General features: G+C 48.6%; 5 protein-coding genes across 6 annotated transcripts; 3 read left to right on the top strand and 2 right to left on the bottom strand.

Annotated features, from left to right (window-relative positions):
* Positions 1–489: 489 nt before the first annotated feature.
* On the top strand, positions 490–4,591 carry LOC111075544. The gene is made up of 4 exons (XM_022368890.2): positions 490–1,212; positions 2,132–3,403; positions 3,461–3,831; positions 3,894–4,591. The coding sequence occupies exons 2-4, from the start codon at positions 2,533–2,535 to the stop codon at positions 4,065–4,067; spliced, it is 1,416 nt and encodes a 471-aa protein (XP_022224582.2). The 5' UTR covers positions 490–1,212; positions 2,132–2,532; the 3' UTR covers positions 4,068–4,591.
* A 177-nt stretch (positions 4,592–4,768) lies between these two features.
* Positions 4,769–8,485, top strand: LOC111075529 (dehydrogenase/reductase SDR family member on chromosome X). Of its 2 annotated transcripts, none has more exons than XM_041592043.1 (5): positions 4,769–4,856; positions 6,424–6,609; positions 6,690–6,797; positions 7,495–7,876; positions 7,942–8,485. In XM_041592043.1, exons 2-5 carry the CDS (start codon positions 6,429–6,431, stop codon positions 8,336–8,338), a joined length of 1,068 nt encoding a protein of 355 aa, XP_041447977.1. In that variant the 5' UTR covers positions 4,769–4,856; positions 6,424–6,428; the 3' UTR covers positions 8,339–8,485. The 2 variants fall into 2 exon arrangements, with proteins under 2 accessions (XP_041447977.1, XP_022224562.2); XM_022368870.2 differs by lacking the exon at positions 4,769–4,856 and adding an exon at positions 5,026–5,216.
* A 12,731-nt stretch (positions 8,486–21,216) lies between these two features.
* On the top strand, positions 21,217–24,695 carry LOC111075531 (pro-resilin). Its single transcript, XM_022368872.2, has 2 exons — positions 21,217–21,454; positions 23,801–24,695. Exons 1-2 carry the CDS (start codon positions 21,449–21,451, stop codon positions 24,485–24,487), a joined length of 693 nt encoding a protein of 230 aa, XP_022224564.2. The 5' UTR covers positions 21,217–21,448; the 3' UTR covers positions 24,488–24,695.
* Positions 22,834–23,731, bottom strand: LOC111075535 (casein kinase II subunit beta'). The gene is made up of 2 exons (XM_022368873.2): positions 23,100–23,731; positions 22,834–23,040 (listed from the first exon to the last, which is right to left on the bottom strand). The coding sequence occupies exons 1-2, from the start codon at positions 23,654–23,656 to the stop codon at positions 22,965–22,967; spliced, it is 633 nt and encodes a 210-aa protein (XP_022224565.1). The 5' UTR covers positions 23,657–23,731; the 3' UTR covers positions 22,834–22,964.
* Positions 24,696–25,065: 370 nt separating the features above from the next.
* On the bottom strand, positions 25,066–25,899 carry LOC111075536. Its single transcript, XM_022368874.2, has 2 exons — positions 25,838–25,899; positions 25,066–25,778 (listed from the first exon to the last, which is right to left on the bottom strand). Exons 1-2 carry the CDS (start codon positions 25,847–25,849, stop codon positions 25,185–25,187), a joined length of 606 nt encoding a protein of 201 aa, XP_022224566.2. The 5' UTR covers positions 25,850–25,899; the 3' UTR covers positions 25,066–25,184.
* Between the last annotated feature and the right edge of the window lie 756 nt (positions 25,900–26,655).

The following is a 26,655-nucleotide window of genomic DNA, read 5'->3' as shown; positions in this document are numbered from 1 at the left end:
ACGTGAGCTATATAAATAAACTGGAGGAGCATAAACAAGCGTTGACTGGGATTTAGATAAGAGCTGCTGAAATCATAGTAAACAGTTTCATTTAATTAGATGATTCAGCGCTGTACGATGATTTTATTTGATGATCTTTTTTGCCATAATTCATTTTTCATCTTTCACTTTTCTCTTTGCAGAAGGAAAGGAGCCCAGCGTTGCCCCACCACAAAGGTGGTCCCAGATCCTATCCCAACACGCGTCTAGCCCCAAATTGTCGTGTAAAAACAATTATAATCGCCCCACAAACAAATACAACTCGAACACGAAGTTACGGAGCAAAACATAAGTCGCGTTCCCCTTATCGGGGCCCAGGGTTTGTGGAATTTTTAAGCTTTTTTTGCGTCATAAATTGAAATATTTTGTTGTCGCCAATAAACAAAAAAACAAACAAATACCGCGGCAATAACAGCAACATAGCAACAACAGTAACAGGGTCAGCTGCAGTCGCTGCTCTGCTCTGCTCTGCTCGGGCGACGCTAACGTTTACCGTTTACCTCCACACACTTCGTAGTCAAATCGGGGCAACAATAACAATTGCGATCGGATTTTTTTTTATATATATAAGCAGGGCCGCCCTCGACTCTCATTCGGTTTTCGCATCTCAGCGCCAACGGAACAGCAGTCGAGTCGCTCGGAAAGCAAAATCAGCTACGAAAATAGCCAAGTGCAAGTGCATATTATAACCAAAGGCAAGATACGTATACGTACATATGTATACATACTAGTGTCTGTGGACCAGGTCAAGCATAAAACGTGTTGAATAAAATCCACTTCGATGTCGATTAATTCGCCAATATCGTTAAAAAACTCGGACCTGCATTGAACAGGCAAAAAGGCAACAGCTATAAATCAAAACCAGAGACAGAGAGAGAGATCAAAACAAAAAGCAAACAAACAGAAACAGAAACAGAAACAGAAAACTCAAAGACAGCAAACAAATCAAACAACAGCAAGTTGTTTGCCTTTAGTTCGTGTTACCCCCTTGTTTTGTTACATTTCCCAAACGTTTGAGGCCTGCCCCAGAGCGCAACAGTTGCCCAGAGCCAATTGGAGCCGCAAAAGCCACTGAAGCCGAAGCAGCGCCGCGTGATACCAGAGTTTGTTCGAGGGAACATCTAACAAAGGAAAACCACAATCTTGTTCATTGGGCTTTAGGCCATTGTATGGGTAAGTAAATTGATTCAATAAATTAAATAAAGGAAAACTGTGGCAAATTCTAGTAGTAAGTAGCCCTAATTAGCTAGTCAAGTGTCTGGCTGCACATGCCTACAAAATAGAATTCTCAGATCTTGTGAGGCTGCCAAGAGGAGCCCAGACCTTCGCACAATTGCCTGGCCATGATTTCACCAGTAAATTAACAACAATTTTGCGTGCTGTAAAAAACATTTAGCAACGATCACAATGCCACATAGTACAGACTAAAAATCCCCCCAGCAACTGAATCATATTACACACAAAGAAATTCACAGAATCAACGACGCAAAATGTTCGTTCTCTAATCATAAAAATTCGACCGAAAAACAAGCTAGATATTAGCGCATGACGAAGATGGGGTGGGGTGGGGCGATGTGCCCAAAACATCCAGAAATTCACATGGATGCAAATGTGACTAGGCCAGGCCAGGGCACGTGCCCCGTGCCCCGTGCCCGATCCGGCACCGCCCCATGAGTGTTCTTTGTGTTTAATTTTGCTGCTAGCTCACACTTAGTTTAGTGAGTTATCAGCACTTAAACGACATACTAAACTACCCCGCCCCGCCCGCCCCGGCCCGCCCACATCCTGCCTCGAGTTGATAAGGCCCCAACCCATACATACATAGAGACTCGTCCACTTCATTTATTGGTCTGGCAACTGTTTATTGCACCCTGAAGACTGACTGTAGCCCCGAGGGCATGTTACGTCAATGGAGATTGCGATCCCCGTTTCACCAACGGGAATCATTGAAATCTACCTGCGAGAAAGCTGATTAGGTGTGGGCTGAAACACTGAGAGCAGGCAGGCAGGCATCGTTCGATAAGTCCACGGGTCAAGGGTCTTTGCTCTGCTTTACTCACATTTCGTTTATTATTTCCATGCCCCTTAACAGATCAGTCTCAACCAACAACGAAATTTGGAGACGAGCCGGAGCTCCTGTTCAACCGAGCGCAGGGCCGGATTAGTCTGTACAGTCTTGGAGCTGGAGCAACCATCGCTGCCATCCAGGCGACCGAACCTTTGAATCCGAGCGCCAACGCAACGCGACAAGTCGCCAACATTCAACTAGAAGCAACATTCAATGACTGTGAAAGTGGCTACGTGCCCACCGTGGGCCGCTGGGGCTCCGAGTGGCCAAGTTGACTCGCCGCTGCCCACGGCAAGGATGGAGCAGCATCGATACCCGTCGATGGGGATGTCGATGCTGCCGAGGAGGGTGCCGCCGCCTGCGCTGGCACGGATTCTGACTCCCAGCAGGAGGAAGACCAGCGGCTGGCGGATGCGGTGCGTGGAATGGGACTGACTACGAAGTCGTCCTTCGCACATGATCAATCGGGGACGGCAAGAGGCACTGGCACGGTCCGTCGAACGCCCTCCACCTCGAGTGAGGACGATTACGAGGATGACGAGGTGCTACAGTGGCTGCCAACCGCCGACCTGACATCGGTGGATGGATCGGAGCGCTACTCCGACATCCGGCAGCTGCTTGCCAGACAGCAACCGTTCCTCCCGGAGGACCAGCACTCGCTCGGCGGCTCAGATTGGGCCGTCGCCGACGGCTACGACCTGAGCGCCTTCAACCAGATCAACGGAGTGTGGCCCTTGGGTCATCCGCTGCCACTGCCCGACTGGGCCAGCGGCGACGGCGAGGGCGAGGCCAGCAAGGGGACCCTGATCTTCGACAACGTGTGGCAGTACGAGGAGCTCAACGGAATTGTGGAGACCACGCTGCAGCGCATGCTGGAGGAGACGCACTACAACACGGTCAACCTATTTGTGGACTTCTACCGCAGCTTCAAGCGCACCCGTCGCTCGGACCTGCGCAGCTTCTTCCAGTTCTACGACGTGCCCATCAATCGACGGCACCACATGTGCGTCTCGCTGGCCTTTGAGATCATGGCCAGGATGGTGCAGATGTTCCCGGTGCTGGCGCAGTACTTGTATGTGGTGTCCTGCGAGGAGCAGGTGATGGACTGCAACGATTACGTCCAGTTGGACGAGGAGTACGGCCTGAACTCGGCCGATGCGGCCGTGGAGAAGGAGCACGTCATGGTGGCCATGCGCATAGCCATTGGCGAGCGTCGGGGCGTCATGATTCTCGATCCGGGATACCACGTGAGCCGTGCGATCACCGTAATGCAGGACCAGAGCTATCCACACACCGGTTAGTCTAACCTACAGAGATGCAGCACTGCAGATCACTAAGTTTCTTCCTTTCCAGGCTGGTTCACTCAGTCGAAGGAGCCGCATCTGCAGCGGGACTACTGCTACGCGTACAGCCAGCACAGCGGCAAGTTTGTGGAGTGGAAGGAGCGCGAGATACGCGGCGAGAAGAGCAGCTTCAAGACCTCGCTGGTCTACGTCGCCCAGGAGTACATCACGGCCATCGATGTGACCGTGCGCCGCAATCTGGTGTACAACTTCCGGTCGCTGCTCTCGCGCGATGCCAAGGGCCAGGTGTATGCGGGCCTCTACTTCCCGCTGGTGGCCAATGTGCAGGAGTCGTATCTGACCATCTTCTACGACGGACCCAACGAGCAGCGCGTGCGGACGAAGCTCATGTTCAGCGGCTTCAAAGTGGGCAAAGGCAAGGTACGTACCGTCAGACCGAATGCATTATGGAAGCCCTCATTCCAATGTCCAATCTCCCACAGCTGCCAGACACCATTAGCCACCATTTGGGGAAGCTGGCACCGCAGCTGAAGATGCCGTTGCAGGAGCTCACGGAGCTGTGCAAGGCCCTGGCCGAGGTGGTCACCGATCAGAACTTTATCGGCCAGGTGCTGTCCATCAACGACGACATCGGCAACATGTCCGTGGAGAATTGACGGTTAAAGGAGCCTAAGGCTGTCGCTGCAAGTACCGAGGAGACAGAGAAGGACCCCGACACAGCAGCTGCAACTTAGAGTTCCGATTTTAAATTTTAAATCCTTTCCACACAGTAATATTATATTCTTTTAGTAAGCACCTAGACAGAAGACACCCCCACACAATACACAATACACGAATCAATTGAATAATATATGAATACACCCTGAACACCCATACACACTGGCACACACACACACTATATCTTAAAACCCCAATCGTATGAGTTAACCGAAACTTAATCAAATCAAAAAATTACACTTGTACGAAACATATATTTAGATTTCGATTTTTACTTAGCTTCAGCTTCCGTTTCGTTCTTACTAAATGTAAACACAACTACTTACATATATAAAGACAAAATTAGTTAATAGCTGGTATCGATGTATTATAACCTAAATTGTAATAATATCTTTTCCGTTACACTTTAAATGCACCGTAAACGATTTCCGTTCAATAAATAAATTCAAAACAGCTAGCAAAAGTAACGACTTTTTTATATACATAATATAAATGACTATCGAAGAACTTCCATCACCAGCGAGCACGAAGATGCAACAGGTGTGACCGTTTACGGTACTATACATACTTTTCGAAATATTTAGTATATTTACTGTATATTTCTGAGGTTCAAGGTGGTATATTTTAGATATAAATCCGCGGCCACACTGTCTCTACCAAAAATACGCTTTTTGGCAGTTTTTTCAATTAAACTTAAAGTTAAGTGCCTTGGCCGAGTATTTGTTAAGGTGAGTGCATTGGAGCTTCAACCAGGTGCCAGCGCGCACCCGTATCAAAGCATGTCATCAGCTGTTCTGCGGGCCCCAGGTCAGCCGGCACCTACGTATGCACCTGCTGGCTGAACCCACAAAAAAAAAATAGTGACAAGACGAATCAAGTTCTATACGGAAAGGCGCGCATTTAAAGCTTACAGTTCGCTTTTGAATTTCTCGCGGTGCGGTTGTGACTCCCAAGGGCCAGTGCGGAAACCGGTTCTCGAAATCGTGAGATAGAAATTGAAATCTTCAAGGCAGCCAAACCCAACCTTTAATTGAATAAAAGGGTGTCAATATTAGCATAGACACGTTTCGGTATTCACAGAGGCAAAGGCAAGTGCATTTCCTTTTGTTTCGACATAGAAGACGCTACGTGAACCGCCAAGGGCAGGGGGACACGAACCGCAGTCATGGAAATAGAAAGTTAACCATCCAAGTTGCAACAATAAAACTGCTAAGCTTTTGCGTTTTGTTGACAGAAGTCAAAAAGAGACGAGGCGCACGTTCGTAGAGAGTCAGTCAGAGTCATACGTAGACAGGTCGCTGGGCCTGGGCCCCTCTCCCCCCCCACCACTTCTGCTTAGCGCTTCAATCTTCTTTTTTTTTTTGGCTCTGGCCCCATACGAGTAGTCACTCTTTTGGCCCCGATCATTGGTTGGCTATCTCTAGCTCTGGTTCTTCAACTTTCATTCTTTGTTGTTTTCTGTTACCGCTGTTTGGCATTTTAATTTGCATTTAACGAGCATTCACACACACTCAAACTCACAGACAGACAGACAGACAGACGGGCAGAGACAGTTCGGTCCTCTCTACCTGCGACAAAGTCTCCGGACATAACGACTAAATATTTAGTATCTTTCTAGCTGTGACTAATTAATTTAATAGCTCTCGCAGCTGGCTAAACAATTACGCCTGCGCCCAACTGCAGTCAGAGGGCAACTTGCATCGTAAATATTCAAATAGATGTACAATGTACATACACATATGTATGTACTATACACTTACTTAGTTATAATGATGCAATGTGTCGGGCTCCATTGATATACAGAACTAACAATCGAGCTCAATTGTTAGGCAAACACACACACGACGAATCTCAGGTGGAAGAGCAGCAAGAGAGCCACAAAGATGGTTGAATACTCTGGCTCCATCGATTCAATATTAACTCAAAAACAGCTCCAAGATACCAGATAGTATGGCTTGAAATAGGGCACATATCAGCAGAATATCATTTGTGGGTCACTTGTCCATATGCTCACAATAAAACCAACTCTCAACTCACTCAGACCACATACGTATACCCTTCCCTTGCTGTGTGGCTCATGAAATTGTTGCTGACTCAGGTTAAGAGTGTCGCAAAGTGCACTCGAGACGAATTGACTCGTCAATATTGATAATTGCCCCAGTAATGGCACTGGCTAATGGCAAATCGGCCGTGTGACAACCCAAACTTAGTTCTGTTCCCCTTATCAGCGCCGCCACGACCTTTGCCCGCAAGACGTAGCTCTTCCAATCCTTATCTGGAATCTCTCTCCCCTAGGCATCATGCTGGTCGCATTGTTTTGGCTCTTCTTCGTGGGGCTGCTGGTGTGTGGTTTCCTCTTCTCGAAGACGACCAAGGAGTTCCCCAAGTCATGGTTCGAGTGGAAGACGGAGTTCCGGTATCAGTACTTGGGCATTGTGGGCCTCATCCACGACGCACACTATGCGGCGCGGGATCGTGTGGGTAAGCCAGTGGACATTGAATACTCCAAAGATTAAGATGCTTATCGGACTGAAATTAATTGTGAACATTATCCATTAAAGCACTTTATAAGCAGCCCGACCGCATCGCTGTCATCACTGGAGGCAACCGCGGCATTGGACTGCGGATTGTGGAGAAGCTGCTGGCCTGCGACATGACTGTCGTCATGGGTAAGTTTACCATTCGCGATCTTTGTGCCCAGTGGTACGGGAACCGGTGTTGGACATTACCATTAACCAGTCAGTGTTTCCCGAGTGGATAATTATACATTCTGGCAACATTTAATGCAGCCGGGGGCACGTGCCCGGAATGGCCAAGTCCAAAGGAGAACAGAAATCGAATTCCCATCGCCATCGCACCGAACGACTGCCCCCAGCCTTGTCCATCCGCTGGGCAAAACGTGACCCATGCTCATGAGTTCTTTATCTACTTCTTCAACTTCCAACTCCGATCACGATCGGATCGCAGTGGACGGAGTTGTGGCGATAAGAGTTCGTTAACTTCAGTTCGGCCCCAAATATACTCTCTACATGCCTGGTACATGTTTGCTACATGATACATGGCTCATGCTTGCATGTTTCGTCGCCAGATGTCGCTTATGTGTGTAGCTGCCATGTAGAGTTACTTTACTTGTCGCATTTCATTTAATTTCCGATGAGAAGCGAATTTTTGTTCTGTTTTTCAAGTACAATTTTTGTAATTTTCATATGGTATTTTTTCAACATTTAATAGGGAAAAAAAACAACAAATAAGCTTTAATTAAAAGCTCAATTAAAAGCCCTTAAATGTTTACCAGTTAAATATTTAATATTTCATTGATTATATATACATATATATATATTTCATTGATTTGAATATCATTTGCAGGTGTTCGCGATCCCAAAAGCGCCGAAGCCGCCGTCGGAGCTATAGTCGATCTGAAGGAGACCAAGGGCAAGCTGATATGCGAGCAGCTGGACGTGGGCGATCTGAAATCGGTGCAAGCCTTCGCTGAGCGCATCAAGGAGCGGTACACAAAGATCGATCTGCTGCTGAACAATGCCGGCATTATGTTCGCCCCCTTCAAGCTCACCGCCGATGGCTACGAGTCGCACTTTGCCACAAATTACCTGGGCCACTTCCTGCTCAGCCACCTGCTGCTGCCCCGTCTGAAGGCGGCCGGCAAGCCGGGAAAGAATGCGAGGATCGTGAATGTGAGCTCCTGCGTGAACCTCATTGGACGCATCAACTACAAGGACATCAACGGAAAGTGAGTGAATCATTCGCCCCTATTTGCTGGCTCTCCACTCACTTGGCGTTTGTTCTACTCCACAGCCATCAATACTATCCGGGAGCGGCGTACAGCCAGTCAAAACTGGCCCAGATCCTCTACACCCGCCACCTGCAGACCCTGCTCGATGCAGAGAAGGCGCATGTGCAGGTGAATGTGGTGCATCCGGGCATTGTGGACACGGATCTGTTCGAGCACTCGGCCACCACATCGGTGCCCGTGTTCAAGAAACTCTTCTTCAAGACGCCCGAGCGGGGCTCGCGCACGGTGGTGTTTGCAGCCATCGATCCCTCGATCGAGGGCCAGGGCGGCACCTATCTGAGCAATGGCGGCAAGGGTCCCTTCCATCCGGACGCCAGGAAGCCAGCCAAGTGCGAGCAGTTCTTCCAGTTCTCCTGCGACCTGCTCAAGATCAAACAGTATGGAAACGGCGAATTCTGAGACCTCCCCAACTCTCCCAACCACGAAACACTCCATCTAACATTCCCTCCACAACGCTAACCTGGTGCAGCGGTTAAACTTTCAACACAGATTCAGTCTTTATTTTGTGAAACGATTCCTTGTATAAAACAATTTTATATGAAAGTACAGGCTGTGTTCTCTTTCCATGTATATCCATAGGCCATGAGCTGCAAAGTCTTCCCCACTCTGTTGCGGGTTTTAATTAACTTGTCTTTGTCTGATTGCCATCGGCGGGGTGGGTGGGGGGCAATGCAATTAAAAATGCAGCAATGCACAGCACAAACTATGAGTACACTCAAAATGCACTCAGTTCTTGGCGGCGGCAGCTTGAAAGGCGACAGCAACAACAGCCAAAGCATCTGCTATATGTCAAAAAAGTCGCAAAAAAGCAAACAATTTAATTCTGTGCGCCCCCTTAAACAATGAGCGATTAACATTCAACAATTTTGTGGAATTTTAATCGACTACAGTTACGAGCCATAAAAGAGCAGCGTGGAATCCATGAGATTCAGATGGTGGGGATGAAGTGGGGATCAGCAGGGCAGAGAGGCAGAGAGAGAGATGATGCTCAGGTAGGTGTATCAACTACAACAACAATTCGGCTGTCACTTAAGCCAGTGGAACGTCCCAAGCCAACTCATATTTAATGCACATCCAAAAGCGTCTCTTGCTGATAGAGAGATGCTCGTGGACGCCGCGATAACTCAATGTGTGAAGCTGCCGATCGGGTGGGCGCGCTGACATCCATCAAAATCTTAGTGGACTTGGATTCCCAGGCTGTCCGCTGCATGGAGTGGCGGCCAAAATGAACACATCTCCCAGATCACTGCCATCGCTGGCTGGTTGCATGTCTGGCGAGCATTAGCGGCGTTGATTGGATTTCGACAAGCGACGATTGCTGATGAGATGCCGATTGCCGACTTTGGGATAAGGCCACAAATTGCCCCCAAGGGGTCCGTCCAAAAAGTAGTCCAAACGAGTTTTGATTAGTGATTAGTGCCCCAAACAAATGTAGTCCGAAGCAGTTCCTAATGATGCGAGAAGTATTTCTGATCCATGGTAAGTCCCGACTAGGGGATCAGATACGGTTGGAAGTCCTCTGATTAACAGGGAAGTTTGCAAGTCTTCTGCGAGTCGCGGGCAAGTTTTTGCCATTTATTGTAGTTCTAGTTTGTTGCAATTTGTTGTTGTTGTAGGTTTGTTTTAAACGTTAAAGTATGCAACATTTTTCCAAACTTTCTTTGAATATTATTTAGTTCATGCAGTGGCCGCTGAAACTCTGAGATCAAATGGGACTAGATCGGGGAGTACAATACCGATACTGTGAGTCTGTGATAAACCCCCTATTGATCAGTATTTATTTGTCTTCAAATTCATACTAAAATCTTGCAACAAACCGAACTGAAAGATCACGGAAATTGTCCACTTACATATTTTGTAAAAATCTTTTTGTTTGCATCAAAACCAATTTGAACCTTTAATAAAATATAACAATAGACATAAAATAAAGATTAGCTGATTGGCTGTGCATGGAGAAACATCGACTTATGTTACATAATAGCGAACTTCCTTGAAGTAAACTGCCATACTTGAGTGCATTTCCTTCACTGGTCTCCACGCGACCATTGACCATTTGTGGTGGCCTCTCTAAGTATCCATTCTGCCAGTGCACAGGCATTCCATGCCTCAACGAGATTCTTAACTGCGTCCGGCTTCTGCGGCAGCTCCGTGGCTGCCATGGCTGCCATGGCTGCCACAATCCAATTAACCTTTTGACATTTCGCGACAGGCGGACCAAAGAGGCCCAGACCAGAGACCAGAAAGCGGAGACCGGAGATCGGAGACCACTTGGCAATGGCTAATGACCACGCGTAAATCAAACAAATTCAGATACAGTTGCCAGTCGGTGGCAGTGGCAGTGGGGCAGTGGCAGCCACTGATCGCACTGGCTGTACGAGTAATTAAAACACTCAACGTGCCTCCTCATCTGACAGCCTCAAACGTTGTGCCGCAGCTGCAGCTTCTTCTCTTTTGGCTGTTGCTGTTGTTGTGTTGTTGTTGTTGTTGTTGCTACTGCGTTTAGTGGCAGCTTAATAAACTCATTGGAGTGTGTGCATTTGGTGGATGGTGGATGGTGGATTCTTTGGTTTCTTCATTTATGTTTTATGTGGTTTATATGGTTTGATTTTGGCACCTGCTCCAAGCGGAACTCCCAGTGATGCTGCTGCTGCTTCTGCTTCTGCTGCTGCTGTTGCACCTCCAACGCCCACAGCAGCAATTTGTTCGAGTCTTGCCACATCGTTTAATTTCCACACGCTTCTGAAATGGCTAACAGAGCATAACAATGCTGATGCTGATGCTGAAGCTGCGGCTGGATAGTGGGGTTGAGGAGCTGCCCACACGCGCTGCTGCTGCTTCTGCTGCTGCTGCTTCTTTTCAGCTCTGTGGCAAAACGTGAGCACATGCGTCGATGGCGATGGCAGTGGCGTGGGCGCCATAAATCACCGCATGATGAATGTACTCACGCTTGGCCAGAAGACGCAGCAGCAGAAGCAGCAGCGGCGGCAGGAGCGGTGCTTGTTGGAGCTTAATTGGAGCAGCAAATTGTTGCTAAGAATTCGCCGCCAGACCCGAGTCGACTCGAGTCGAGTCGGGTCGAGTGCAGCCAAATGGTTGCCTCTTTTGTCTAGCAACAAATTTAAATAAAAAGTACATTAAGTGGGTTGGCAGGACGGGGGCACAGGGTACGGGGTACAGGGTACAGGGTTGGTCAAGCAGATGAGCACTGCGAGATGTTCGGTTGTGTTGGCCAACTCTGGACAAATTAATGGCCAAAGTGTGAAGTTTCGCGGCACTGGGGAATGCGCCAGAGTGGGAGCGACGCGACTCGGCCCCATAGAACCGCCCGCTGTGCATATGAATTGCTAGTCTCTGGGGCTGAGTTGATGGATGTGCCAGAGTTAATGATATTGCGGGTCTAAACAGCGCTGGGAATGGCTCTGATCTGAGCAGTAAGCTGCTTCCTCATATTTATGATCTAGAATTTGATTGCCGCACTTTGTTATGTGTGAGCAAATCACCTTAGCCTCCTTTCCTGAGGGGATTAGCAACCTTTACCCAATTCCCATGCTGCCTCCACGTCACGTCACGCATACGCACCGTTGTCTGTCTGTCTGTCTGTCTGTCTGTCTGTCCGTTTCGCATTAGTTAACCAAATCTGCATAAATTACTATGCATAATTACTCCAATAGCTAGATGGATGGATGATCAATCATGGATCGTCCCTTGCCAATTTGCATATTGACACCTCTGACGCGTCCCTCGCTCCTCGTTCCTCGCACTCTTCGGCACTCTTTTTAGCGGATTATTTTTGAGAAGCACTTGAAATGGAAGCAGCGGCGGCGGCTTTTGTGAAAGCCACAATAAATAGATGCAGATACAGATTCGCATTATTTTTGGCTGCCATGCCCTTTGGCGCCACTTTCGATGTGGTGCCGATGTGCGATGCCGCCTGCCCCATTTAACGCTCCATTATTATGATAATTATCATGGGCAGGCCGCACAAAGACCGCAGTCTCGCCAAGAAATTTGCCATCAAACTGTGGGCCTGGATCTCGAGTGTAATTAATCGTAGGGTAAGTATTTACACAGCTTGAAGTATCTTTTGGGGGCCCACTTAAGGATGAATGGATGGGTCTTCCCTAAACCTTTATCGATGGGTGAAAAGTAAGAGTGTTCAAGGCACATTGCAGCGACAGCCCATAGGAGAAGGAGGAGCTGCTGCTGACCGACTGACAGTCTGCTCCCTTCAGACTTCAATTACCCTTACCAATTGTTATATGTAGTGTTTGTCGGTTGCATAAGCCCCACTAAATAAACAACAAGCTAGGGGCAGTGGGGCAGTGGGGAGGGGGACACAGACAGACACAGACACAGGCAGGCGGCTCTCGATCGTCGATCGTTGAGCGTTGAACGACAAACGACCTTGTCGGCACACAAAAACTGTATCAAGTAGCGGCAGGAAATTGGGTGACTGCATTTCGTTGATAAAAGTGAATGTTTAGGGCACTTGAGATGTCGACTGCTGTGCCAACAGCCACCTAAAAAAATTCCACCTAAGACAGCAGAGAGAAGAGCCAGCCACGAACCCAACTCTGGATTTTCCTCTTCGATGGGATGCGATTGGATTGGATTGAATTGAATTGGATTGGTTTCGCGTTTCGGTTTTTGGTTACGCAGCCACCAAAGTACTCCAACGACAGCGACCCCCCCCCCCCACCCGCCTTGCTCCACAGCAGTGGTTAGAAAGTGAAGACCCTTCCAGGGGGCTGCAGACACCAACACCAACACCAAGCCCCCCCTTAATTGAATGTAATTAAATAAAGTAAGCTGCCCCTTATGCAAGAGCAATTTCAGTTCAACTAATTGATTGCTCTGCTGTTTCGGCTGTTTCTTTATCTGGGCTGGCATTGGCATGGGAATAGGTGGAACATGGGTGTAGAGGAAGCTTCTGCATTCTGCTGTTGAACAGCAAAAAATGTGAAGAATGCCAGCCAATGCCCTCCGATCCTGTCGTTCTGCCTTCAGCTGAATCGAAAGGCATTTGGACTTGCCTCGTCATAGCCGCCGCAATCAAGCGATGTACCAATGGGATTGCAGGGCATTGTTGCCACCAGCCAGCAGACCCCAGACACCAGCGTCGGCTCGTTCTGGGTGCCAATTAAAGCGCTATTTAGTGGGCAGCACTAAGAGGAGGCCTCTGCTCCCGCTCTAATCTTATTTATGCTTATTGATTTCCCGTCAGCCTCTTAAAGCTGTGGCAGGTGGAGAGCCACAGATACAGATACAAATACAGAGATGGAGATCCGTTGATCTGCCTTGAATTTTGGGTTGTGAAAGAATTGCTGCCAAATAAAAGATTTTTCGCAAGAGGCCCCCGAAATCATTACGAAAATTCTGCCAGCATCGAGTTGGAGATGGAGTTGGTGATGGAGATGGAGATGGAGATGGAGGAGACTCGAAAGATTTTTCATTTAGCAAAAATCATATGTCAAACACTCAACAAATAGACGACGCTGCCTGGCCTGCCCCCAACTTCTGGCTCTGGCTCTGGCTCTGGCACTGGCACTGGCTCTGCACATTCTGCACATTCACCTGCGCCAAAAACTGAGCCAAGATTGCTTCCTAAGCTTCCTTCTGGCTGTCGGGCCGGCTCAGACTGAGAGCCTCAGCCTCTGGCACTGGCTCTGGCTCTGGCTCCATAATTAATCTGCTTTGGCGTCTCATTTTTGTGGAGCTGCTTGCGTGTTGCAGCAATGTTCGTACGGGCAAGTGGAAGTGGAGTCCCCGACTTTTGATTACTAGTCGAAGATGAAGCCCCAAAATTGCATCGGCGCTTGCCTTAATAGATAGATACATAGACACGATGCGATACGATAGATAGATAGATAGATACTTTCAAGTCTCTCCGTCTGCGTGGCTGCCACTCGAGCTCACAGCGCTCACATGTGGCATGCCATCTTTGCGCTACACTTGCACATATTTGCCCCCGTCTGTTGTCTGTTTTGGAGCTTGCCGGAGTGGGGGGCAACGCATCCAATCGAGAACCTTTTGCGAGAACCTTTTGTAATCCATCTCCTATGCGGGGCCAGTGCCTGATCAGTGCCCGATCATTGTTTGATTTTCACACACAGAAGCCAACACGTTTCGGGGTTGCGATCCGGAGCTGGAGCCGCCGGCGACTACCAGCCGACAAGGCCGCCAGAATGATTGAATGTCTCTCAGCACTCTCAGCAGTCGGTCTGACCTTCGCCTGGTGTAGCTGAACCTCGTCCCATTGGAGTGCTGGCGACGTACGAGGGTTCAGCGGGGGCTATCTCCACGGATGTGGGCTGGGTCCATTGATGCATCTCTTTGGCTATGGGTTGGGCAACCGATGCCCGATGTAAATTGATATACTTCTCGTTCCCTCCTTCGGCACTCTTTCACAGCACTGACGGCGATCTGTCCCAACTGCAGTCATCCCCAGAGCCATAAATAATGTGCAGCCGATACGTGCATATCTAATTAGCCCAGCGAGCTACACATTCTAAAACTCTGTAAGTCAGAGGCATCGCCTGAGGCAGCAGCATCACCTGAGGCAGCAGCATCACTTGAGGCAGAGGCAGTCAGCTATAAAGAAACAATTTAGAGTCCCATAAAGCAGAAACCCATGTAGCACAGGCAGCAGCGGCCCACAAGCCACAGCAGTGGGCCAGAGAGGCAGGGATTGCATTGGCAAAGAGCGCAGAGCGCAGTGTGCAGAGTGCAGGGGGAGGGGTGTGTGGTGGGGTGGCGCGTCACGTTGTTGTGACTGGCAGAGCCATCAAATTGTAACAATTTTTCACCTGTCGTCTGGGGGCTGTGCATGATTATTATTACATCAGTAGAAAATCATAAATTCCGAGATTCGTGAGGCAGCAGATGCGTTGCAACACATCCCCCATCCACCATCCACCATCCTCATCCCTATCCTCATCTCCCACACAGAAATAAATGGGAGATGGAGATGGACCCTCGTGGGTCTTCAAGGAAGCGATTGCGGTGCTTCAACAATGCGTTTGATTTATGCCCCAAATTGTGGCATCATTTTGTCAGAGTTTATTGATTTCGATGGCGAATCAATTGCGCAGATACTCACCCGTCAGTGCAAATAAATATGCCGACTGACTTTTTACTTTCGCCCCCCCACAAATGATTGTTGCATAAGTATCTTGTATCTTGTATCTTGTATCTGGCAGATGTCATGTCATGTGTCTCAAGGTTGTGGGGCTCTTATCGCCTGTATGCGATAATTAGGAGCACAACTAATCGTCGCCAAGATCCGTCAGATACACTCCGTCTCGCACTTGTTTGAGGCCAAGAAATTAGTTTTTCGGTGAAACAATTGCGCGGTTGGGCGCTCTCCAATGGCGCTCCATTCGATTTCAAATTGATCTCAAATTGCTTTTTGCGATCTGCAAGGTTTATGCGCTGCCTGAAGTCGTGATAAGAGCGAAGTTATTGTTCATGTTCTGTTCACTCAGTTGCCATTCAACAAAGGATTATCCATTGATCTTCTGGCAGAGTGACCCCTCCCCCCCAAATATGCATAACGAAATTCCACCATTCCACCATTCCAACATGTTGTCCCGTGTAAACTTCTCCGCCATTTAATAATCACCTGGCCGGCGGCATCGGCATCGGCATCGGCACCGGCTGGCAAAAGCTTTCATTATCCGCAGACTGATTATTAATTGTTTCGGGGTCGGTCGGTCGATTGTTCAAAACATTCTGCAGCGACATGCAAAAAACAAGAAAGGATGTGCCTTGACATTTGACTACCAAGATTGGCACGGGCATGGGTATTCGGAGTACTTGGAGTACTCGGAGCAGATGGAAGATGAAGATCAACGATCCGCAGATTGGCAATCGTTCAGGGGGTGATAATGATCGATCGATCGATCTGACTCCCACTCTGAAGCGGGTCCAATGCCCGCCGTCAAAGTGCATTCGTGACAGCTCACAATGGCAGGGTACGGACTCCGTCAGAGTAGAGCAGAGCAGATGCCAGATGCCAGATCTGCAGCCAACAGACGTCAGTGAGTGCCATATGCAAATGACACGAATTATGCTCCCTCGGATGCAGCTCCCACAATTTTGGAGCAATGGGTTAATGCGCATAACGAGACGTGTTCTACTGGGTAAAAGTCCGACCTGGTGCGACCCACTGCCACATTGGCCTCAGTCCCAGTCCCAGCCCCAGCCCCAGTTCCAGCCCCAATCTTGCACAATCATCTACTCTGGCTTTCTGGCTCTGCTCTACTGTTGGCTGCCCGAAATTGAAAGTGTTTCGTTTCACTCCACTGGGATGGGAGCCAGAGCTGGAGTTGGAGTTGGAGTTGGCTCCCCCACTTACCTTACCTGGCTGAAAATTCCAACAAATGTTGTGGCTCTTTGTGTAGTTTCTTTCCTCTTGTGTTGGTGTTGGTGGTGGTGGCACTTGATGATCTTTATTACAGTTTTTCGGGTTTTCATCTAGCTTTTTTGTTTGTTGTTTAATTGTTTTATAAACTTCAGCGGCCAGAAATCGAGCTGCGAACTGCCTGCTGGCACAGTGGTGCATGGAGATTAATCATTCCGTTTCACAGATCTCTCAGCGATCTCTCACAGTGATCTCCACTCTGCGTTCCAGTGTGCACCCCACCCCCTCTACACAAAGTTCAAATCAATTTCAAATGAATTACGAACGGGGAGGCCCAAAGTCAGGGCTGATACGAGTATCTGAGAGAGGCCTCCTCGATCCAGCGTGTCAGAGTTTCAATGTCAGTGGCGGCGGCGAGGCAAGGATGGGGGATGGGTTCAACATGGAGAGCATGGCCTAACCTTTTCTTCTCGTATCGCATCGCATCGAGTGCTGGCTGGCAATGGCGGAAGTTGGATCGCAGCGGATCGCAGTGGAGTGGAGTGGAGTGTGGAGTGTGGGGTTTGTTTGGATCATCAATCGAGCCATCAAGTGCGAGAATCGTAATCATTTCTGTTTGTCTATCAACATGTGCGCTGATTTATCTTGGAATCTCTACCAATCGGGGCTTGGGGGGGCTCTTGTGGATGTCTTGTGATGTGGGTAGGCCCGCAGAAACTGCCAATCAAAGACCTCAAAACGGGTTGACCCCCACGCAAGAGGATGTAGACGCAGATGCGGCCGAGTTCTTTGTCGAGTGCCTTCGAGTTGATCCACACGTTAAATTTTGGCAAGCGGATTAGCTGCTGCCTCTTCCCTACCCTCCACTTCCCATCCCATGTGCAATCTCCGAGACAATGGGACCATTCCATTTCCAAGCCCATTCATTGACCTGCAATTTGGCAAACGGCGATGACTCTGCGCCAGAGCAGAGCACGCACCCATCGAACGTTCTCCAATGGATTGTGATTGAGCCCCTTCAACGCTGGCGTTGTGCAACCCAAGGGGGTCCGGTTCGCGCAACAAAAGGCAAATTTTTTCGGTAGCTGCCACACAATCATTTTTGTTGCCTTGGCCGGCTGCAATGGCTGCAACGGCAGCAACCGCTCCAACTGCAGTGGGAACTATTTTTATGACCGTTTGGGCCGTAAATAAATCAGTGGACCGATGCTCCCAGCGCCCACAAAATGCAAGGTTTAAACGCTTTTGTTTGCGCTCAGTGGCTCAGACTGGGGCTGAGGCTGAGGCTCCTCCACTCTCTTCTGTCCGACTGTGGGACACATCAATCATCAGAGCAGAGCAGCCGGCTGCCGGCAGCCACTGATTGAGCGCCAGAATGCACATCTCTTGGCTATGTCTATGTCTACCCTCGAGATCTATTCTGTTTCAAGTTTAATTGCTTCGCATACGTTTTAATTACGCCGCGCACAGAATGCATCATTCCATGAATGAGTGGCACTTGCAACAACTAATTTGGCAATTTTGCAAAAAGCTCGAGTGGGGCACAGGCGCAGACACAGGCACAGGGGGCAGGCGCAGGCACAGGCACAGGCACAGGCGCGAGTGTAATTACTTTATGGAGTGCTCTGTGAATGCGTCTTTTATGACAGCCATCATCGTGTAGACGGAGTGCAGAGCGGAGCCTCAGATCGAGATCGAGTCCATTGCCTCAAAATGCCAAAGTTGAGCGGAGTTCCTCAGGCAGAGCTCGAAGAAGAGAAGCTCTCGAGATTTGCCAAGATCTCTGACCTTCGCCCGTTCGAGATGAGCGCCAGGCGATACAGTTTGATGGAATGTCATCGATAAATGCTTTCGGAAGTTGTCCATCAAATGTGTGGCAGAATTTCGTATGAATTTTTGGATCTATGGAGTAATATTTGTTGGGGGGATATCACCCAGAGATCATCCCTCAGCCTTTTACTTTCATAGGTATTGATCGATTTAATTGATTTGATTTTCATTGAGGAAGTTTGCAATCCTCGTGCACCCCACCCTATGCCCACTGCTCCCCCTCCTCCGCTGCTAGCCACCAGTTCAGTTGAAAATGTCAAGTCTGTTCGTCTTAGCCGTGAGTCAAGCAACTTTTACTCTGATTCTGGCAGAAGGCAACGCGACCTTCGCATCGGGCCAAGAATGCAGTCGATCGTCAAAGTGCGAAAATCCCCTCCCTCCCTCCCTCCCTCCCAGACATCATCACGATGAAGATTTTTGATCATTTTTTGAAGTGCGGCGCAATTTACATCCAAAAAGATGCCTTAATTGATTCGCTGGCCGTGGTTCCGCGGCTGCGCGGCTCCGACTGGGGGGCATTGCATCAGATCCGAAATAATTGTAGTTTAATTTAAATTATACGTTTACGTTCCACTCGTCAGCATTCTAGGTTACAAAACAAACACAGATACAGATACAGATACAGATCTTGTCTGGTGTGGTGTGGTCCACGATACAGATACAGATACTGATTGTTGTAAGTATTTCAAGGTCCTCCCCCGGCCCCTGTCGAAACACTGGAGAAACCATCAGGAAATTACCGATAGTCATTGTCTTTTTGGTTTTGTTGGTTTCTGGCTTTCGGCTTTTGGCTTTGGCGCATCATCACCTGGCTGGGTGCCATTAGCATTAGAGCCTCCATAGCTGTCTCCACCTGCGCTCCGTCCGTCCGTCCGTCCGTCCGTCCCCCCAAGCTGGCGCGGGGCTGGCACGTTCAATGTAAATTAGCCGATGCAGGAAATTAAATGATTTTTTAATGTGCTGGAAAAATTATTACAAACAGAAACAACCCCCAGAAGAGGGACGGGACGGAAAACCCAAAACAGATCTCAAGTTGTTCATGGAGTGCTATTGAATGTGAGTCTCAGCTGTGGCTCCGTGGAATGCGGCACAAACGAAGTTTTTATTTAATTGTTTTGTTTTCAAAATTCAAGAGTCAGGCCCAGCCAGACGAACGGAATTAACCATTATAAATGTTACCTTACAATGTTATAGTTTTTGTTTTTTTTTTGCAAACATAATTCCAAATGATATTTCGCCATTACAAATCTTTTCGTGGAGTTTATTCTCCAATTTAGTTTTATTATTCAGCCTGGTGGCAAGGTCGCGGCATTACTTGCAGAAACACTTGCCGGAATTCGCATGGAGGAAGCTGTTCCATGGGGGCATCTCCTTTTGGCATTACCCTACGGGGTACGGGGTACGCCACCCATTCATTATCAGCTCATTTATGGGGCGTGACAGCGGCGCCTGGCCTTTGGGGGCTTGCGACTGATCGTACGTACAAATTGTGAAAGTCAGCCCGTGCCAAATAATCGAATAATCAGCGGCAGGCAACCACAACAATAGCGCCCCTAACCGTTGTAGCCAGCAAAATGCTTGCCAAAAAGTCCAATAATCATTTGCCACGCACTCGATCTCGATCCGCCAGAGACAAAGGCAATTGGCCAAGGAAATACGAGTAAGTAGTTGCAGATCGTGATGGATGCTACGCCCACTCGTTGGGGGCAGCAACATACATACATATACATACATACATACTGAATTACGAGTACTTTTCGAGTATTTATCGAGCATTTCTTTGTGGTTATGCAATTGAGGAGATAAGTAGATATTACAAAATAAATTAGGCAACCCAATTTGAATATATGTATCAATCATACGAATCAATCAATTTGTAGCTAATGTCGTTCCACTGCTCCACTTCTTCCATGTAATCCCCTCTAAGCCTCTGGGGCATATGGAACCACTTTTACACTCGCATAATGCGCTTATCAGCAAATCTCTGGGAAACTGCAGTTGCCCCCGATCATCCGCCTGGAATCCATGTCGACACATCTGTGAGATCTACCGCATAATCCGGCTCATTAAATTGGACAGAAACCAAAAAAAAATACCAAAAACCGAAACAGAAACAAAACCCCACCGAGACTCCCACGCACTAAAGGGAAACAATTTGTTGGGGTTTGTATTACTATTACCCAAAACATGGAGAACATTTCGGATTACGATTACGGCTTCCAGCCGAGCCGAGCCGAGCCGCCTTTCCAGCGTGAAGAGTCAGAGTCTTTTGTCTTTGGCAAAGTTTCGCTGCTACCGTCTCGGCCGAGACTGAAGATGCGTGGAGCGAGTGGAGTAGCAGAGGAGTCGAGTCGAGTCGAGTGGCCTGGCAGAGCTCCGCTCACTTTGCTGTTAGCATCGCGGTCGGCGTCGCTGCCAGCTGTATGACTAATTCCATCACAAATAACTGTTGTTGCTATTACATGAGCGACAACAACAGCAGCAGAAGCAGCACCAGCAGCAGCAGCAGCAGCAAATGCTTGTAGTAGAAGGAGCGCGCATTACATTACTCTTCTCCCGCCCGCCACCCGTCTCATTTGCCGAGAACCTGTGGAGAGCTCATCTTCGCTGCGCTGCAGCCGAAGCCAAGCTCACTGCCCGCCTTCGTGTTCGTTAAAATGTTTGTCGTTTAATTTCAAAGTAGTTTACTATAACAAACCCTCTCACCTACCACCACCCACCCACTGGCTGGATCTTCCTCTCTCTCGCAGTTTCTTTCGGCTTGCTGAGCCAAAGCTTATTAACAGAAGGTGAGCCATTCTCCCGTCTCTCTGTGGGGAAAGAGTACTCGCCTTCACTGCCTCTCACCTTCATTCCAATACTCGTTTCCTATGCGCTTATCTTTTTCCAGAGAGCAAAATGCTCTTCGGCTGCTGCTGCTTCTGCTCTGTTGCTGTACTTCTGCCTCTGCTTCCTCTAGTGTTTTTGTGTTATGCTTTGCATTTATTTTGTAATGAGCTTTTTGTTGTTTTTATGTGGCCTGCCCGAAAATTGAAATACACCGAAAAAAAAAACACATTTTGGCGCGCGATTTTTTGCAGTCGACGCTGACTGAGATACCGCGTCGTTAGAGAGATCTGCCGCAGCCTCTGCCACAGCCACAGCCGGAGTCGTCGCGGTGCAGCGCATTTCAAATATAAATACTGGCCTACGAAATTGTTTCAGTATCACAATCCGTTCAACCATCTTCGCCAGAAGAACCCCAGCAGCAGAGTTCCACAGAGGAAGAAAAACCGATTTCGTGTGTGCCAAAACCCCCAAACAAGTGACAACACAAAATGAAGGTATATAAAGGATATGATATACATATATCATACCCCCATCCTCGTATTTGGCGATGGGCTGGTCCTGTGTGCTATACTATAAGAACTGTCAAAGATCGGATCAAGTGTCAAGTGGTGTGCCGTGGTGTTGCGAAGAGTTGTCCTGGTCAGGGGATTACGGGCAGGACTAAAAGGATTACATTCTGTGTTAATGAGAATGATAAGTTTTTGGGGATGTGTCCAGAATATATCTAAGGATGAGGATATACATACATAGAGTACATAAAGAGTACATCTGAAGTAAATCCATAATGGAAAGCTCTCAGGATTCTCCTTTCGACAGCACACTTTTTCTAGAGTCAATCTTTCCTCCTGGCGGTGCTTAAAATTCCAAGTCGAGTCCATTATTTTGGAACAACTTTCAAAATGAATTAGACTCAATTTCCTCATATCTGAAAAAAATCGATCAAAAATGTGCCAAAAATGTACAAAATTTCTGCTAACCAAATTTGGTACATCCAAATTTTTCGTCAATCGATCGATCAATCAATTAAACAACTTATCAAGCTAATGAAGCGGCGTTTGTGCTGGCCATCAGCATCGCCATCCCGCACCTCTAACGTGGCCTAAACGTCAGCGGAATATGATAAACCGATAAATATGGCTGGCAGATCAAGAGTCAAGTTCAGCGGGGCGATTAATCAAGCGCCGCGGCTGAGGGTGCCCCCGCGAGAGATCCGCATAATAAATTTCATAAGCTGCCATCATCATCATCCAATTGTAGTAGGGAGCTACTGTTTTTTTACTGTTTGTTATCTCGGATGTTGCACAAGATCAGAGACGAAACCAGAACATTCAAATCCATGAGCAGGGTTCTCCTGTTACCTGGGAAGCAATTAAGGCAGCCGATCCCAGTACTTATGGCACCATCTGCCTGCTACTACATTTTGCAATGCATAAATTAGGCAAAACTTCGAGCGGCGGAAGAAGAACGAACCGACCAAAGTACGACGGTGTCTGAGTACAGAGATGACCAGGCAGCGATAAAAGACGGCCAGAAGCGGTACTCGGCTGTGGCGTTGGCAGCGTTAAGGCCAATGAAGCATGAAAGTCATCGACGGCCCTCTTCTACTTAGACAATCTTTTGCAAAGCATTTGGCAAATGTGTGTGTGTGTGTGTGGCGCAATACCAGCAATACAGCCTCTGCAGCAGATGATGTTCTCCCACAGGTTGCACCACGAGGCAGGCAGGCAGAGAGCCCTTCACTTGATCAGCGACCCAATTACCACAAATTTGCATATATCCCATCTAAAAGCTATAAAAAGCAGACAAACAAAGCCCCCCAAATCGGTTACAGGCCATCGAGATCTAAACAAAACAATTGCACAGAGAGCAGCGGCTAATTATGGTTATGAGTTATATTATTATGGGAGTTTAACGGGTCTGATACTCGTATCAGATGAACAGAAAGAACAGACAGAGGATTTCAAATGTGGAATTTCGTTACGGGGGCGCACAATTTCGGGACTTTTAGGTTTCAACTTCCACCGAGTCCTTTTGTGGCTCAGCGCGATATGCCAGCTGATGGATCTTGAAGCCATAAAGTCTGGAAAGTGAAAGGATCAGTATATGAATGGGGAAAGGATTAATCGAGGCGTCCCTCACCTGGGCACAAACTTGGCCTTTGCTCGCTTGGGTCGCACCTCCGGATTCACCATGAAGAGCATCTGGGGGAAGCCAGTGCCGAAGAAGGCGCCGTCCAGGCTGGCGTGGCGCGCGGACTTCGGGAGGTAGACGTCGTTGCACTTGGGACAGTAGAGACGCACCATTTCGTCGCCGGGATTGTCGCTGAGGCCGATGGGCAGCACGTGCTGGCGCTGGCAGAAGACGCGCGGGCATGTGCCAAAGACGCCCTTCTGGAACTTCTCGAGCATCAGGTCGATGCCGCGATTGGTCAGTATGAAGCGGGCGTGAATCAGCCCGTAGAGCTTCTCAGCGCTGGCCTCCACATCGGGCTCGGCGGCATTATCGGAGCCGGAGCCGGAGCCAGCGTTCAGGTCGAGTATCACCTCGAGGGCGCAGCGATAGTTGTTCACGTCCGTGTCCAGGAAGTTGAGGTTGAACTTGTCGTGGATGTAGTCCTCGTCCACCATGGCGAAGAACTCGTTTCCGCGCTGCTTGCAGAACCAGTGGATCCAAGCGGTCTCATCCGAGTCAGTCATGGCTGCACGAATATTTTTTAAGTGATCCTCAAACTAGAATTTAATTTCGATTTTCAATAATAAGCAGGGTGGAGTGGAGTGGAGTGTTTTGGACAGGGCTACTTGGGATTACAAAATGCTAATGAAATACTTTTCGCCCCTTAGTGCTTTACATCGATTGCGCTGCTCGTGTGCCTGGCCGCCTTGACCCGTGCGGAACCGCCAGTGCCCCAGAACCAGTATCTGCCGCCCAACCAGTCGCCGCAGGCTCCGTCCAACAACTACCTGCCACCCACGCAGGGCTTCCAGAACCCCAGCAGCAACTACCTGCCGCCCCAGCGCACTGGCGGAAACGGAGGTGGCATCGCGGCGCCCAGCAACAGCTACGGCGCACCCATTGCCCAGCCCCAGAGCCAGTATGGAGCCCCGGCGCTGACCGGAGCGATCTTCAAGGGCCAGAACGGCAACGGAGCCGGCGGCTATGGCGGCGGCAACGGCAACGGTAATGGCAATGGCAATGGATACGGACAGCAGCGCGACGAGGAGCAGTACGGCCCGGCCAAGTACGAGTTCAAGTATGACGTGCAGGATTACGAGTCCGGCAACGACTTTGGCCACATGGAGTCCCGCGATGGCGACCTTGCCGTGGGCCGCTACTACGTCCTCCTGCCCGATGGTCGCAAGCAGATCGTTGAGTACGAGGCTGACCAGAACGGTTATCGCCCCACCATCCGCTACGAGCAGGTGGGCAACGGCAATGGCAACGGAAACGGAAATGGCAACAGCCGCAATGGCGGCGGCGCCGGCGGCTACGACAGCAATGCGCAGCAGGGCAAGTTCAACGGCTACTAGAGGGAGGCAGGAGAGGAGTAGAGATGCCTTCTAGTGTACCCGAGTTAAGTCGACCCCCTAGCTATACGATCTACTTCGCGGGATCGCTGCCACAATCCCTGGCCGAGTATTAACTCCGCGGCCAGGGGCAGCAATTCCTCCAAAAGTCTGACAGTAACTGTCGGACTCCATCTATGGCCCTCGCCGCTATATCTCTCTCTCTGTCTCTCTGTCTCTCTGTCTGGAGGAGCACCCGCCATTTTTGCCATAGCCTGGCGTGCTCCGTTGTTCTGCTATCCCTCGTCCTTCGTCTCTATGCCACGTGCTCCATTTTGTATTTTTTGCCGTTTGGTTTGTTTAAGCGCCTCCATTTTGTGTTAGTCCACGCACACACACCGTCACACACCCACACCACCCCACACTCGATCACAACTATGACCATTAACGCATTCACACACACACACCTACATACATACATGCATACATACATATAAATAAGAATTGTATTTAATTTGTAACTGAGGAAATCCCCCAAAAACGAGATGAGAAAATGGAAAACATGCAAAGGAAACACGAACAAATGAGATTTCTTGTGTATATTTAATAATTAAACGAATAAAGATGCATTTTTGTATAAAACAAAGTCAGAAAAAGAAAACTACAAACTGTGTTCTGTTCTGTTCTGTTGCTGGAAAACTTTATAGCTTCATGGCTGAATCTACTTGAGAATCCTCTCCAGCTGCCCCTGGCTGTTGTACCGATAGACCGGATCCTGCAGCTGGCCCACGGTGGAGTACCTCAGCTGCGCCGTAAAGTCCTCATCGCCATCGACCTTCTGCAGCGAGCGGAATGAAACCCTCTGGATTTTGTTATCCTTCGCAACGATGTAATAGCGACCCTCTCGTATGTTCGACTGCTGCTGGTCGGCCGAAGCAGAAGCAGAGGCAGAGGCAGACGACTCCTCCTCATCATCGGGATAGATGATTGTGAAGGCGGGATCTGCAGCAGGTGCACCATATTGTTTGGATGGGCGGCTGTTCCTGTTGGAATTGGGCAGGGGGGCCTCCTCCTCGGGCACATCCAGTTGGGAGGGAGTCAAATAGTTCGATTGGGGTGGGCTTATTTGTCCAGTATGTTCCACGCGTTCCCTGGTGATCTCCACACCTGTGCCAATGGCACGGATGGGTGGCAAATATTCGTTGGGTAGATTGAAGGGAACCCGTGGCTGCCATCCAGCCGGCGCATATGGAGCTCTACGACCAACAGGCAGCTCTCCTCGCACACTGGCCATCAAAGCGATCAATGGAATCATCTGAAAGGAAATAGGAAATTTTTTAATAATTCTGTGTTAATGCAGGCATCTCCCCTTACCTTTGCCAGCATTGTGATGGACGTTGCAATTGAAACTGCAATCAAATGTTTGGAACTTACGCATTTTTATATTGAAATATCCAAACCATTCGCATCGTTGATATGCCAGGCACGCGCCCTGCCCTGCTCGGCTGACACACATTGGACGGGGCGGCGGCATCTGCTCCATCTCAGGCCACATAGTCACGTATCCAACCGACAAGCTGAAAAACACAACAGAATCGCGTGAATATGACCTTTAGACAACGGATGAGCACATTTTTGGCAAAGGCGCAACAGTTTTCGATCAATATCGCTAAAGTAGATTCATTGGTAACATGGTCTACCTAATCATTACTATGCATAGAGTGAAAGTTGTGAGTGAGTAAGTTCATCAAGTTCAAAGTCATTATCTATCCAGATAGATTTTTTAATCTGTGTTTCAATCGCCTGCAATTAAAATTTCAAAATTTTAAATAATATACGTTACTTAAAAGTGTGACCAGGTGGTATCACATTCTACAACAACAGTAGAAAAATACATCGCATATTTCGGTGGTAAATATCAAGTTGAATATGTAGTTAATTTGTAGCAAATGTGTAGTTAGCGTGTAGTTATGTAAAACATAAATTCCCACCCCATGTAGGAAACATGAGGCATACGCTTGGAGTACGCCGGCCGTTTTTTGTAATAGGACACCAGGGGGCCGGGGCCCAACAGCCCGCGGGGCGGGGGCCAACTAGCTAGTAATTTTAAACGGAATATCAAAATCGAAGAATATCATGTTACAAAACATCATGGTATGGCAGCCCGTAGCAACTACGAATTGTACGAGTCT

This window comes from Drosophila obscura, unplaced genomic scaffold (genome assembly GCF_018151105.1).
Source record: "Drosophila obscura isolate BZ-5 IFL unplaced genomic scaffold, ASM1815110v1 contig_17, whole genome shotgun sequence".
Classification (NCBI taxonomy): Eukaryota; Metazoa; Arthropoda; class Insecta; order Diptera; family Drosophilidae; genus Drosophila; species Drosophila obscura.
This window is presented reverse-complemented; position numbering and strand designations above follow the sequence as displayed.

Coding starts and splice junctions, on each gene's coding strand:
- LOC111075544 (XM_022368890.2), top strand. CDS start 2,533: ATGGGACTGACTACGAAGTCGTCCTTCGCACATGATCAATCGGGGACG. Junction 3,404..3,460: donor CCAGAGCTATCCACACACCG/GTTAGTCTAACC, acceptor CTTCCTTTCCAG/GCTGGTTCACTCAGTCGAAG. Junction 3,832..3,893: donor TCAAAGTGGGCAAAGGCAAG/GTACGTACCGTC, acceptor AATCTCCCACAG/CTGCCAGACACCATTAGCCA.
- LOC111075529 (XM_041592043.1), top strand. CDS start 6,429: ATGCTGGTCGCATTGTTTTGGCTCTTCTTCGTGGGGCTGCTGGTGTGT. Junction 6,610..6,689: donor TGCGGCGCGGGATCGTGTGG/GTAAGCCAGTGG, acceptor TATCCATTAAAG/CACTTTATAAGCAGCCCGAC. Junction 6,798..7,494: donor CGACATGACTGTCGTCATGG/GTAAGTTTACCA, acceptor TATCATTTGCAG/GTGTTCGCGATCCCAAAAGC.
- LOC111075535 (XM_022368873.2), bottom strand. CDS start 23,656: ATGACTGACTCGGATGAGACCGCTTGGATCCACTGGTTCTGCAAGCAG. Junction 23,041..23,099: donor AAGGCCAAGTTTGTGCCCAG/GTGAGGGACGCC, acceptor TTCACTTTCCAG/ACTTTATGGCTTCAAGATCC.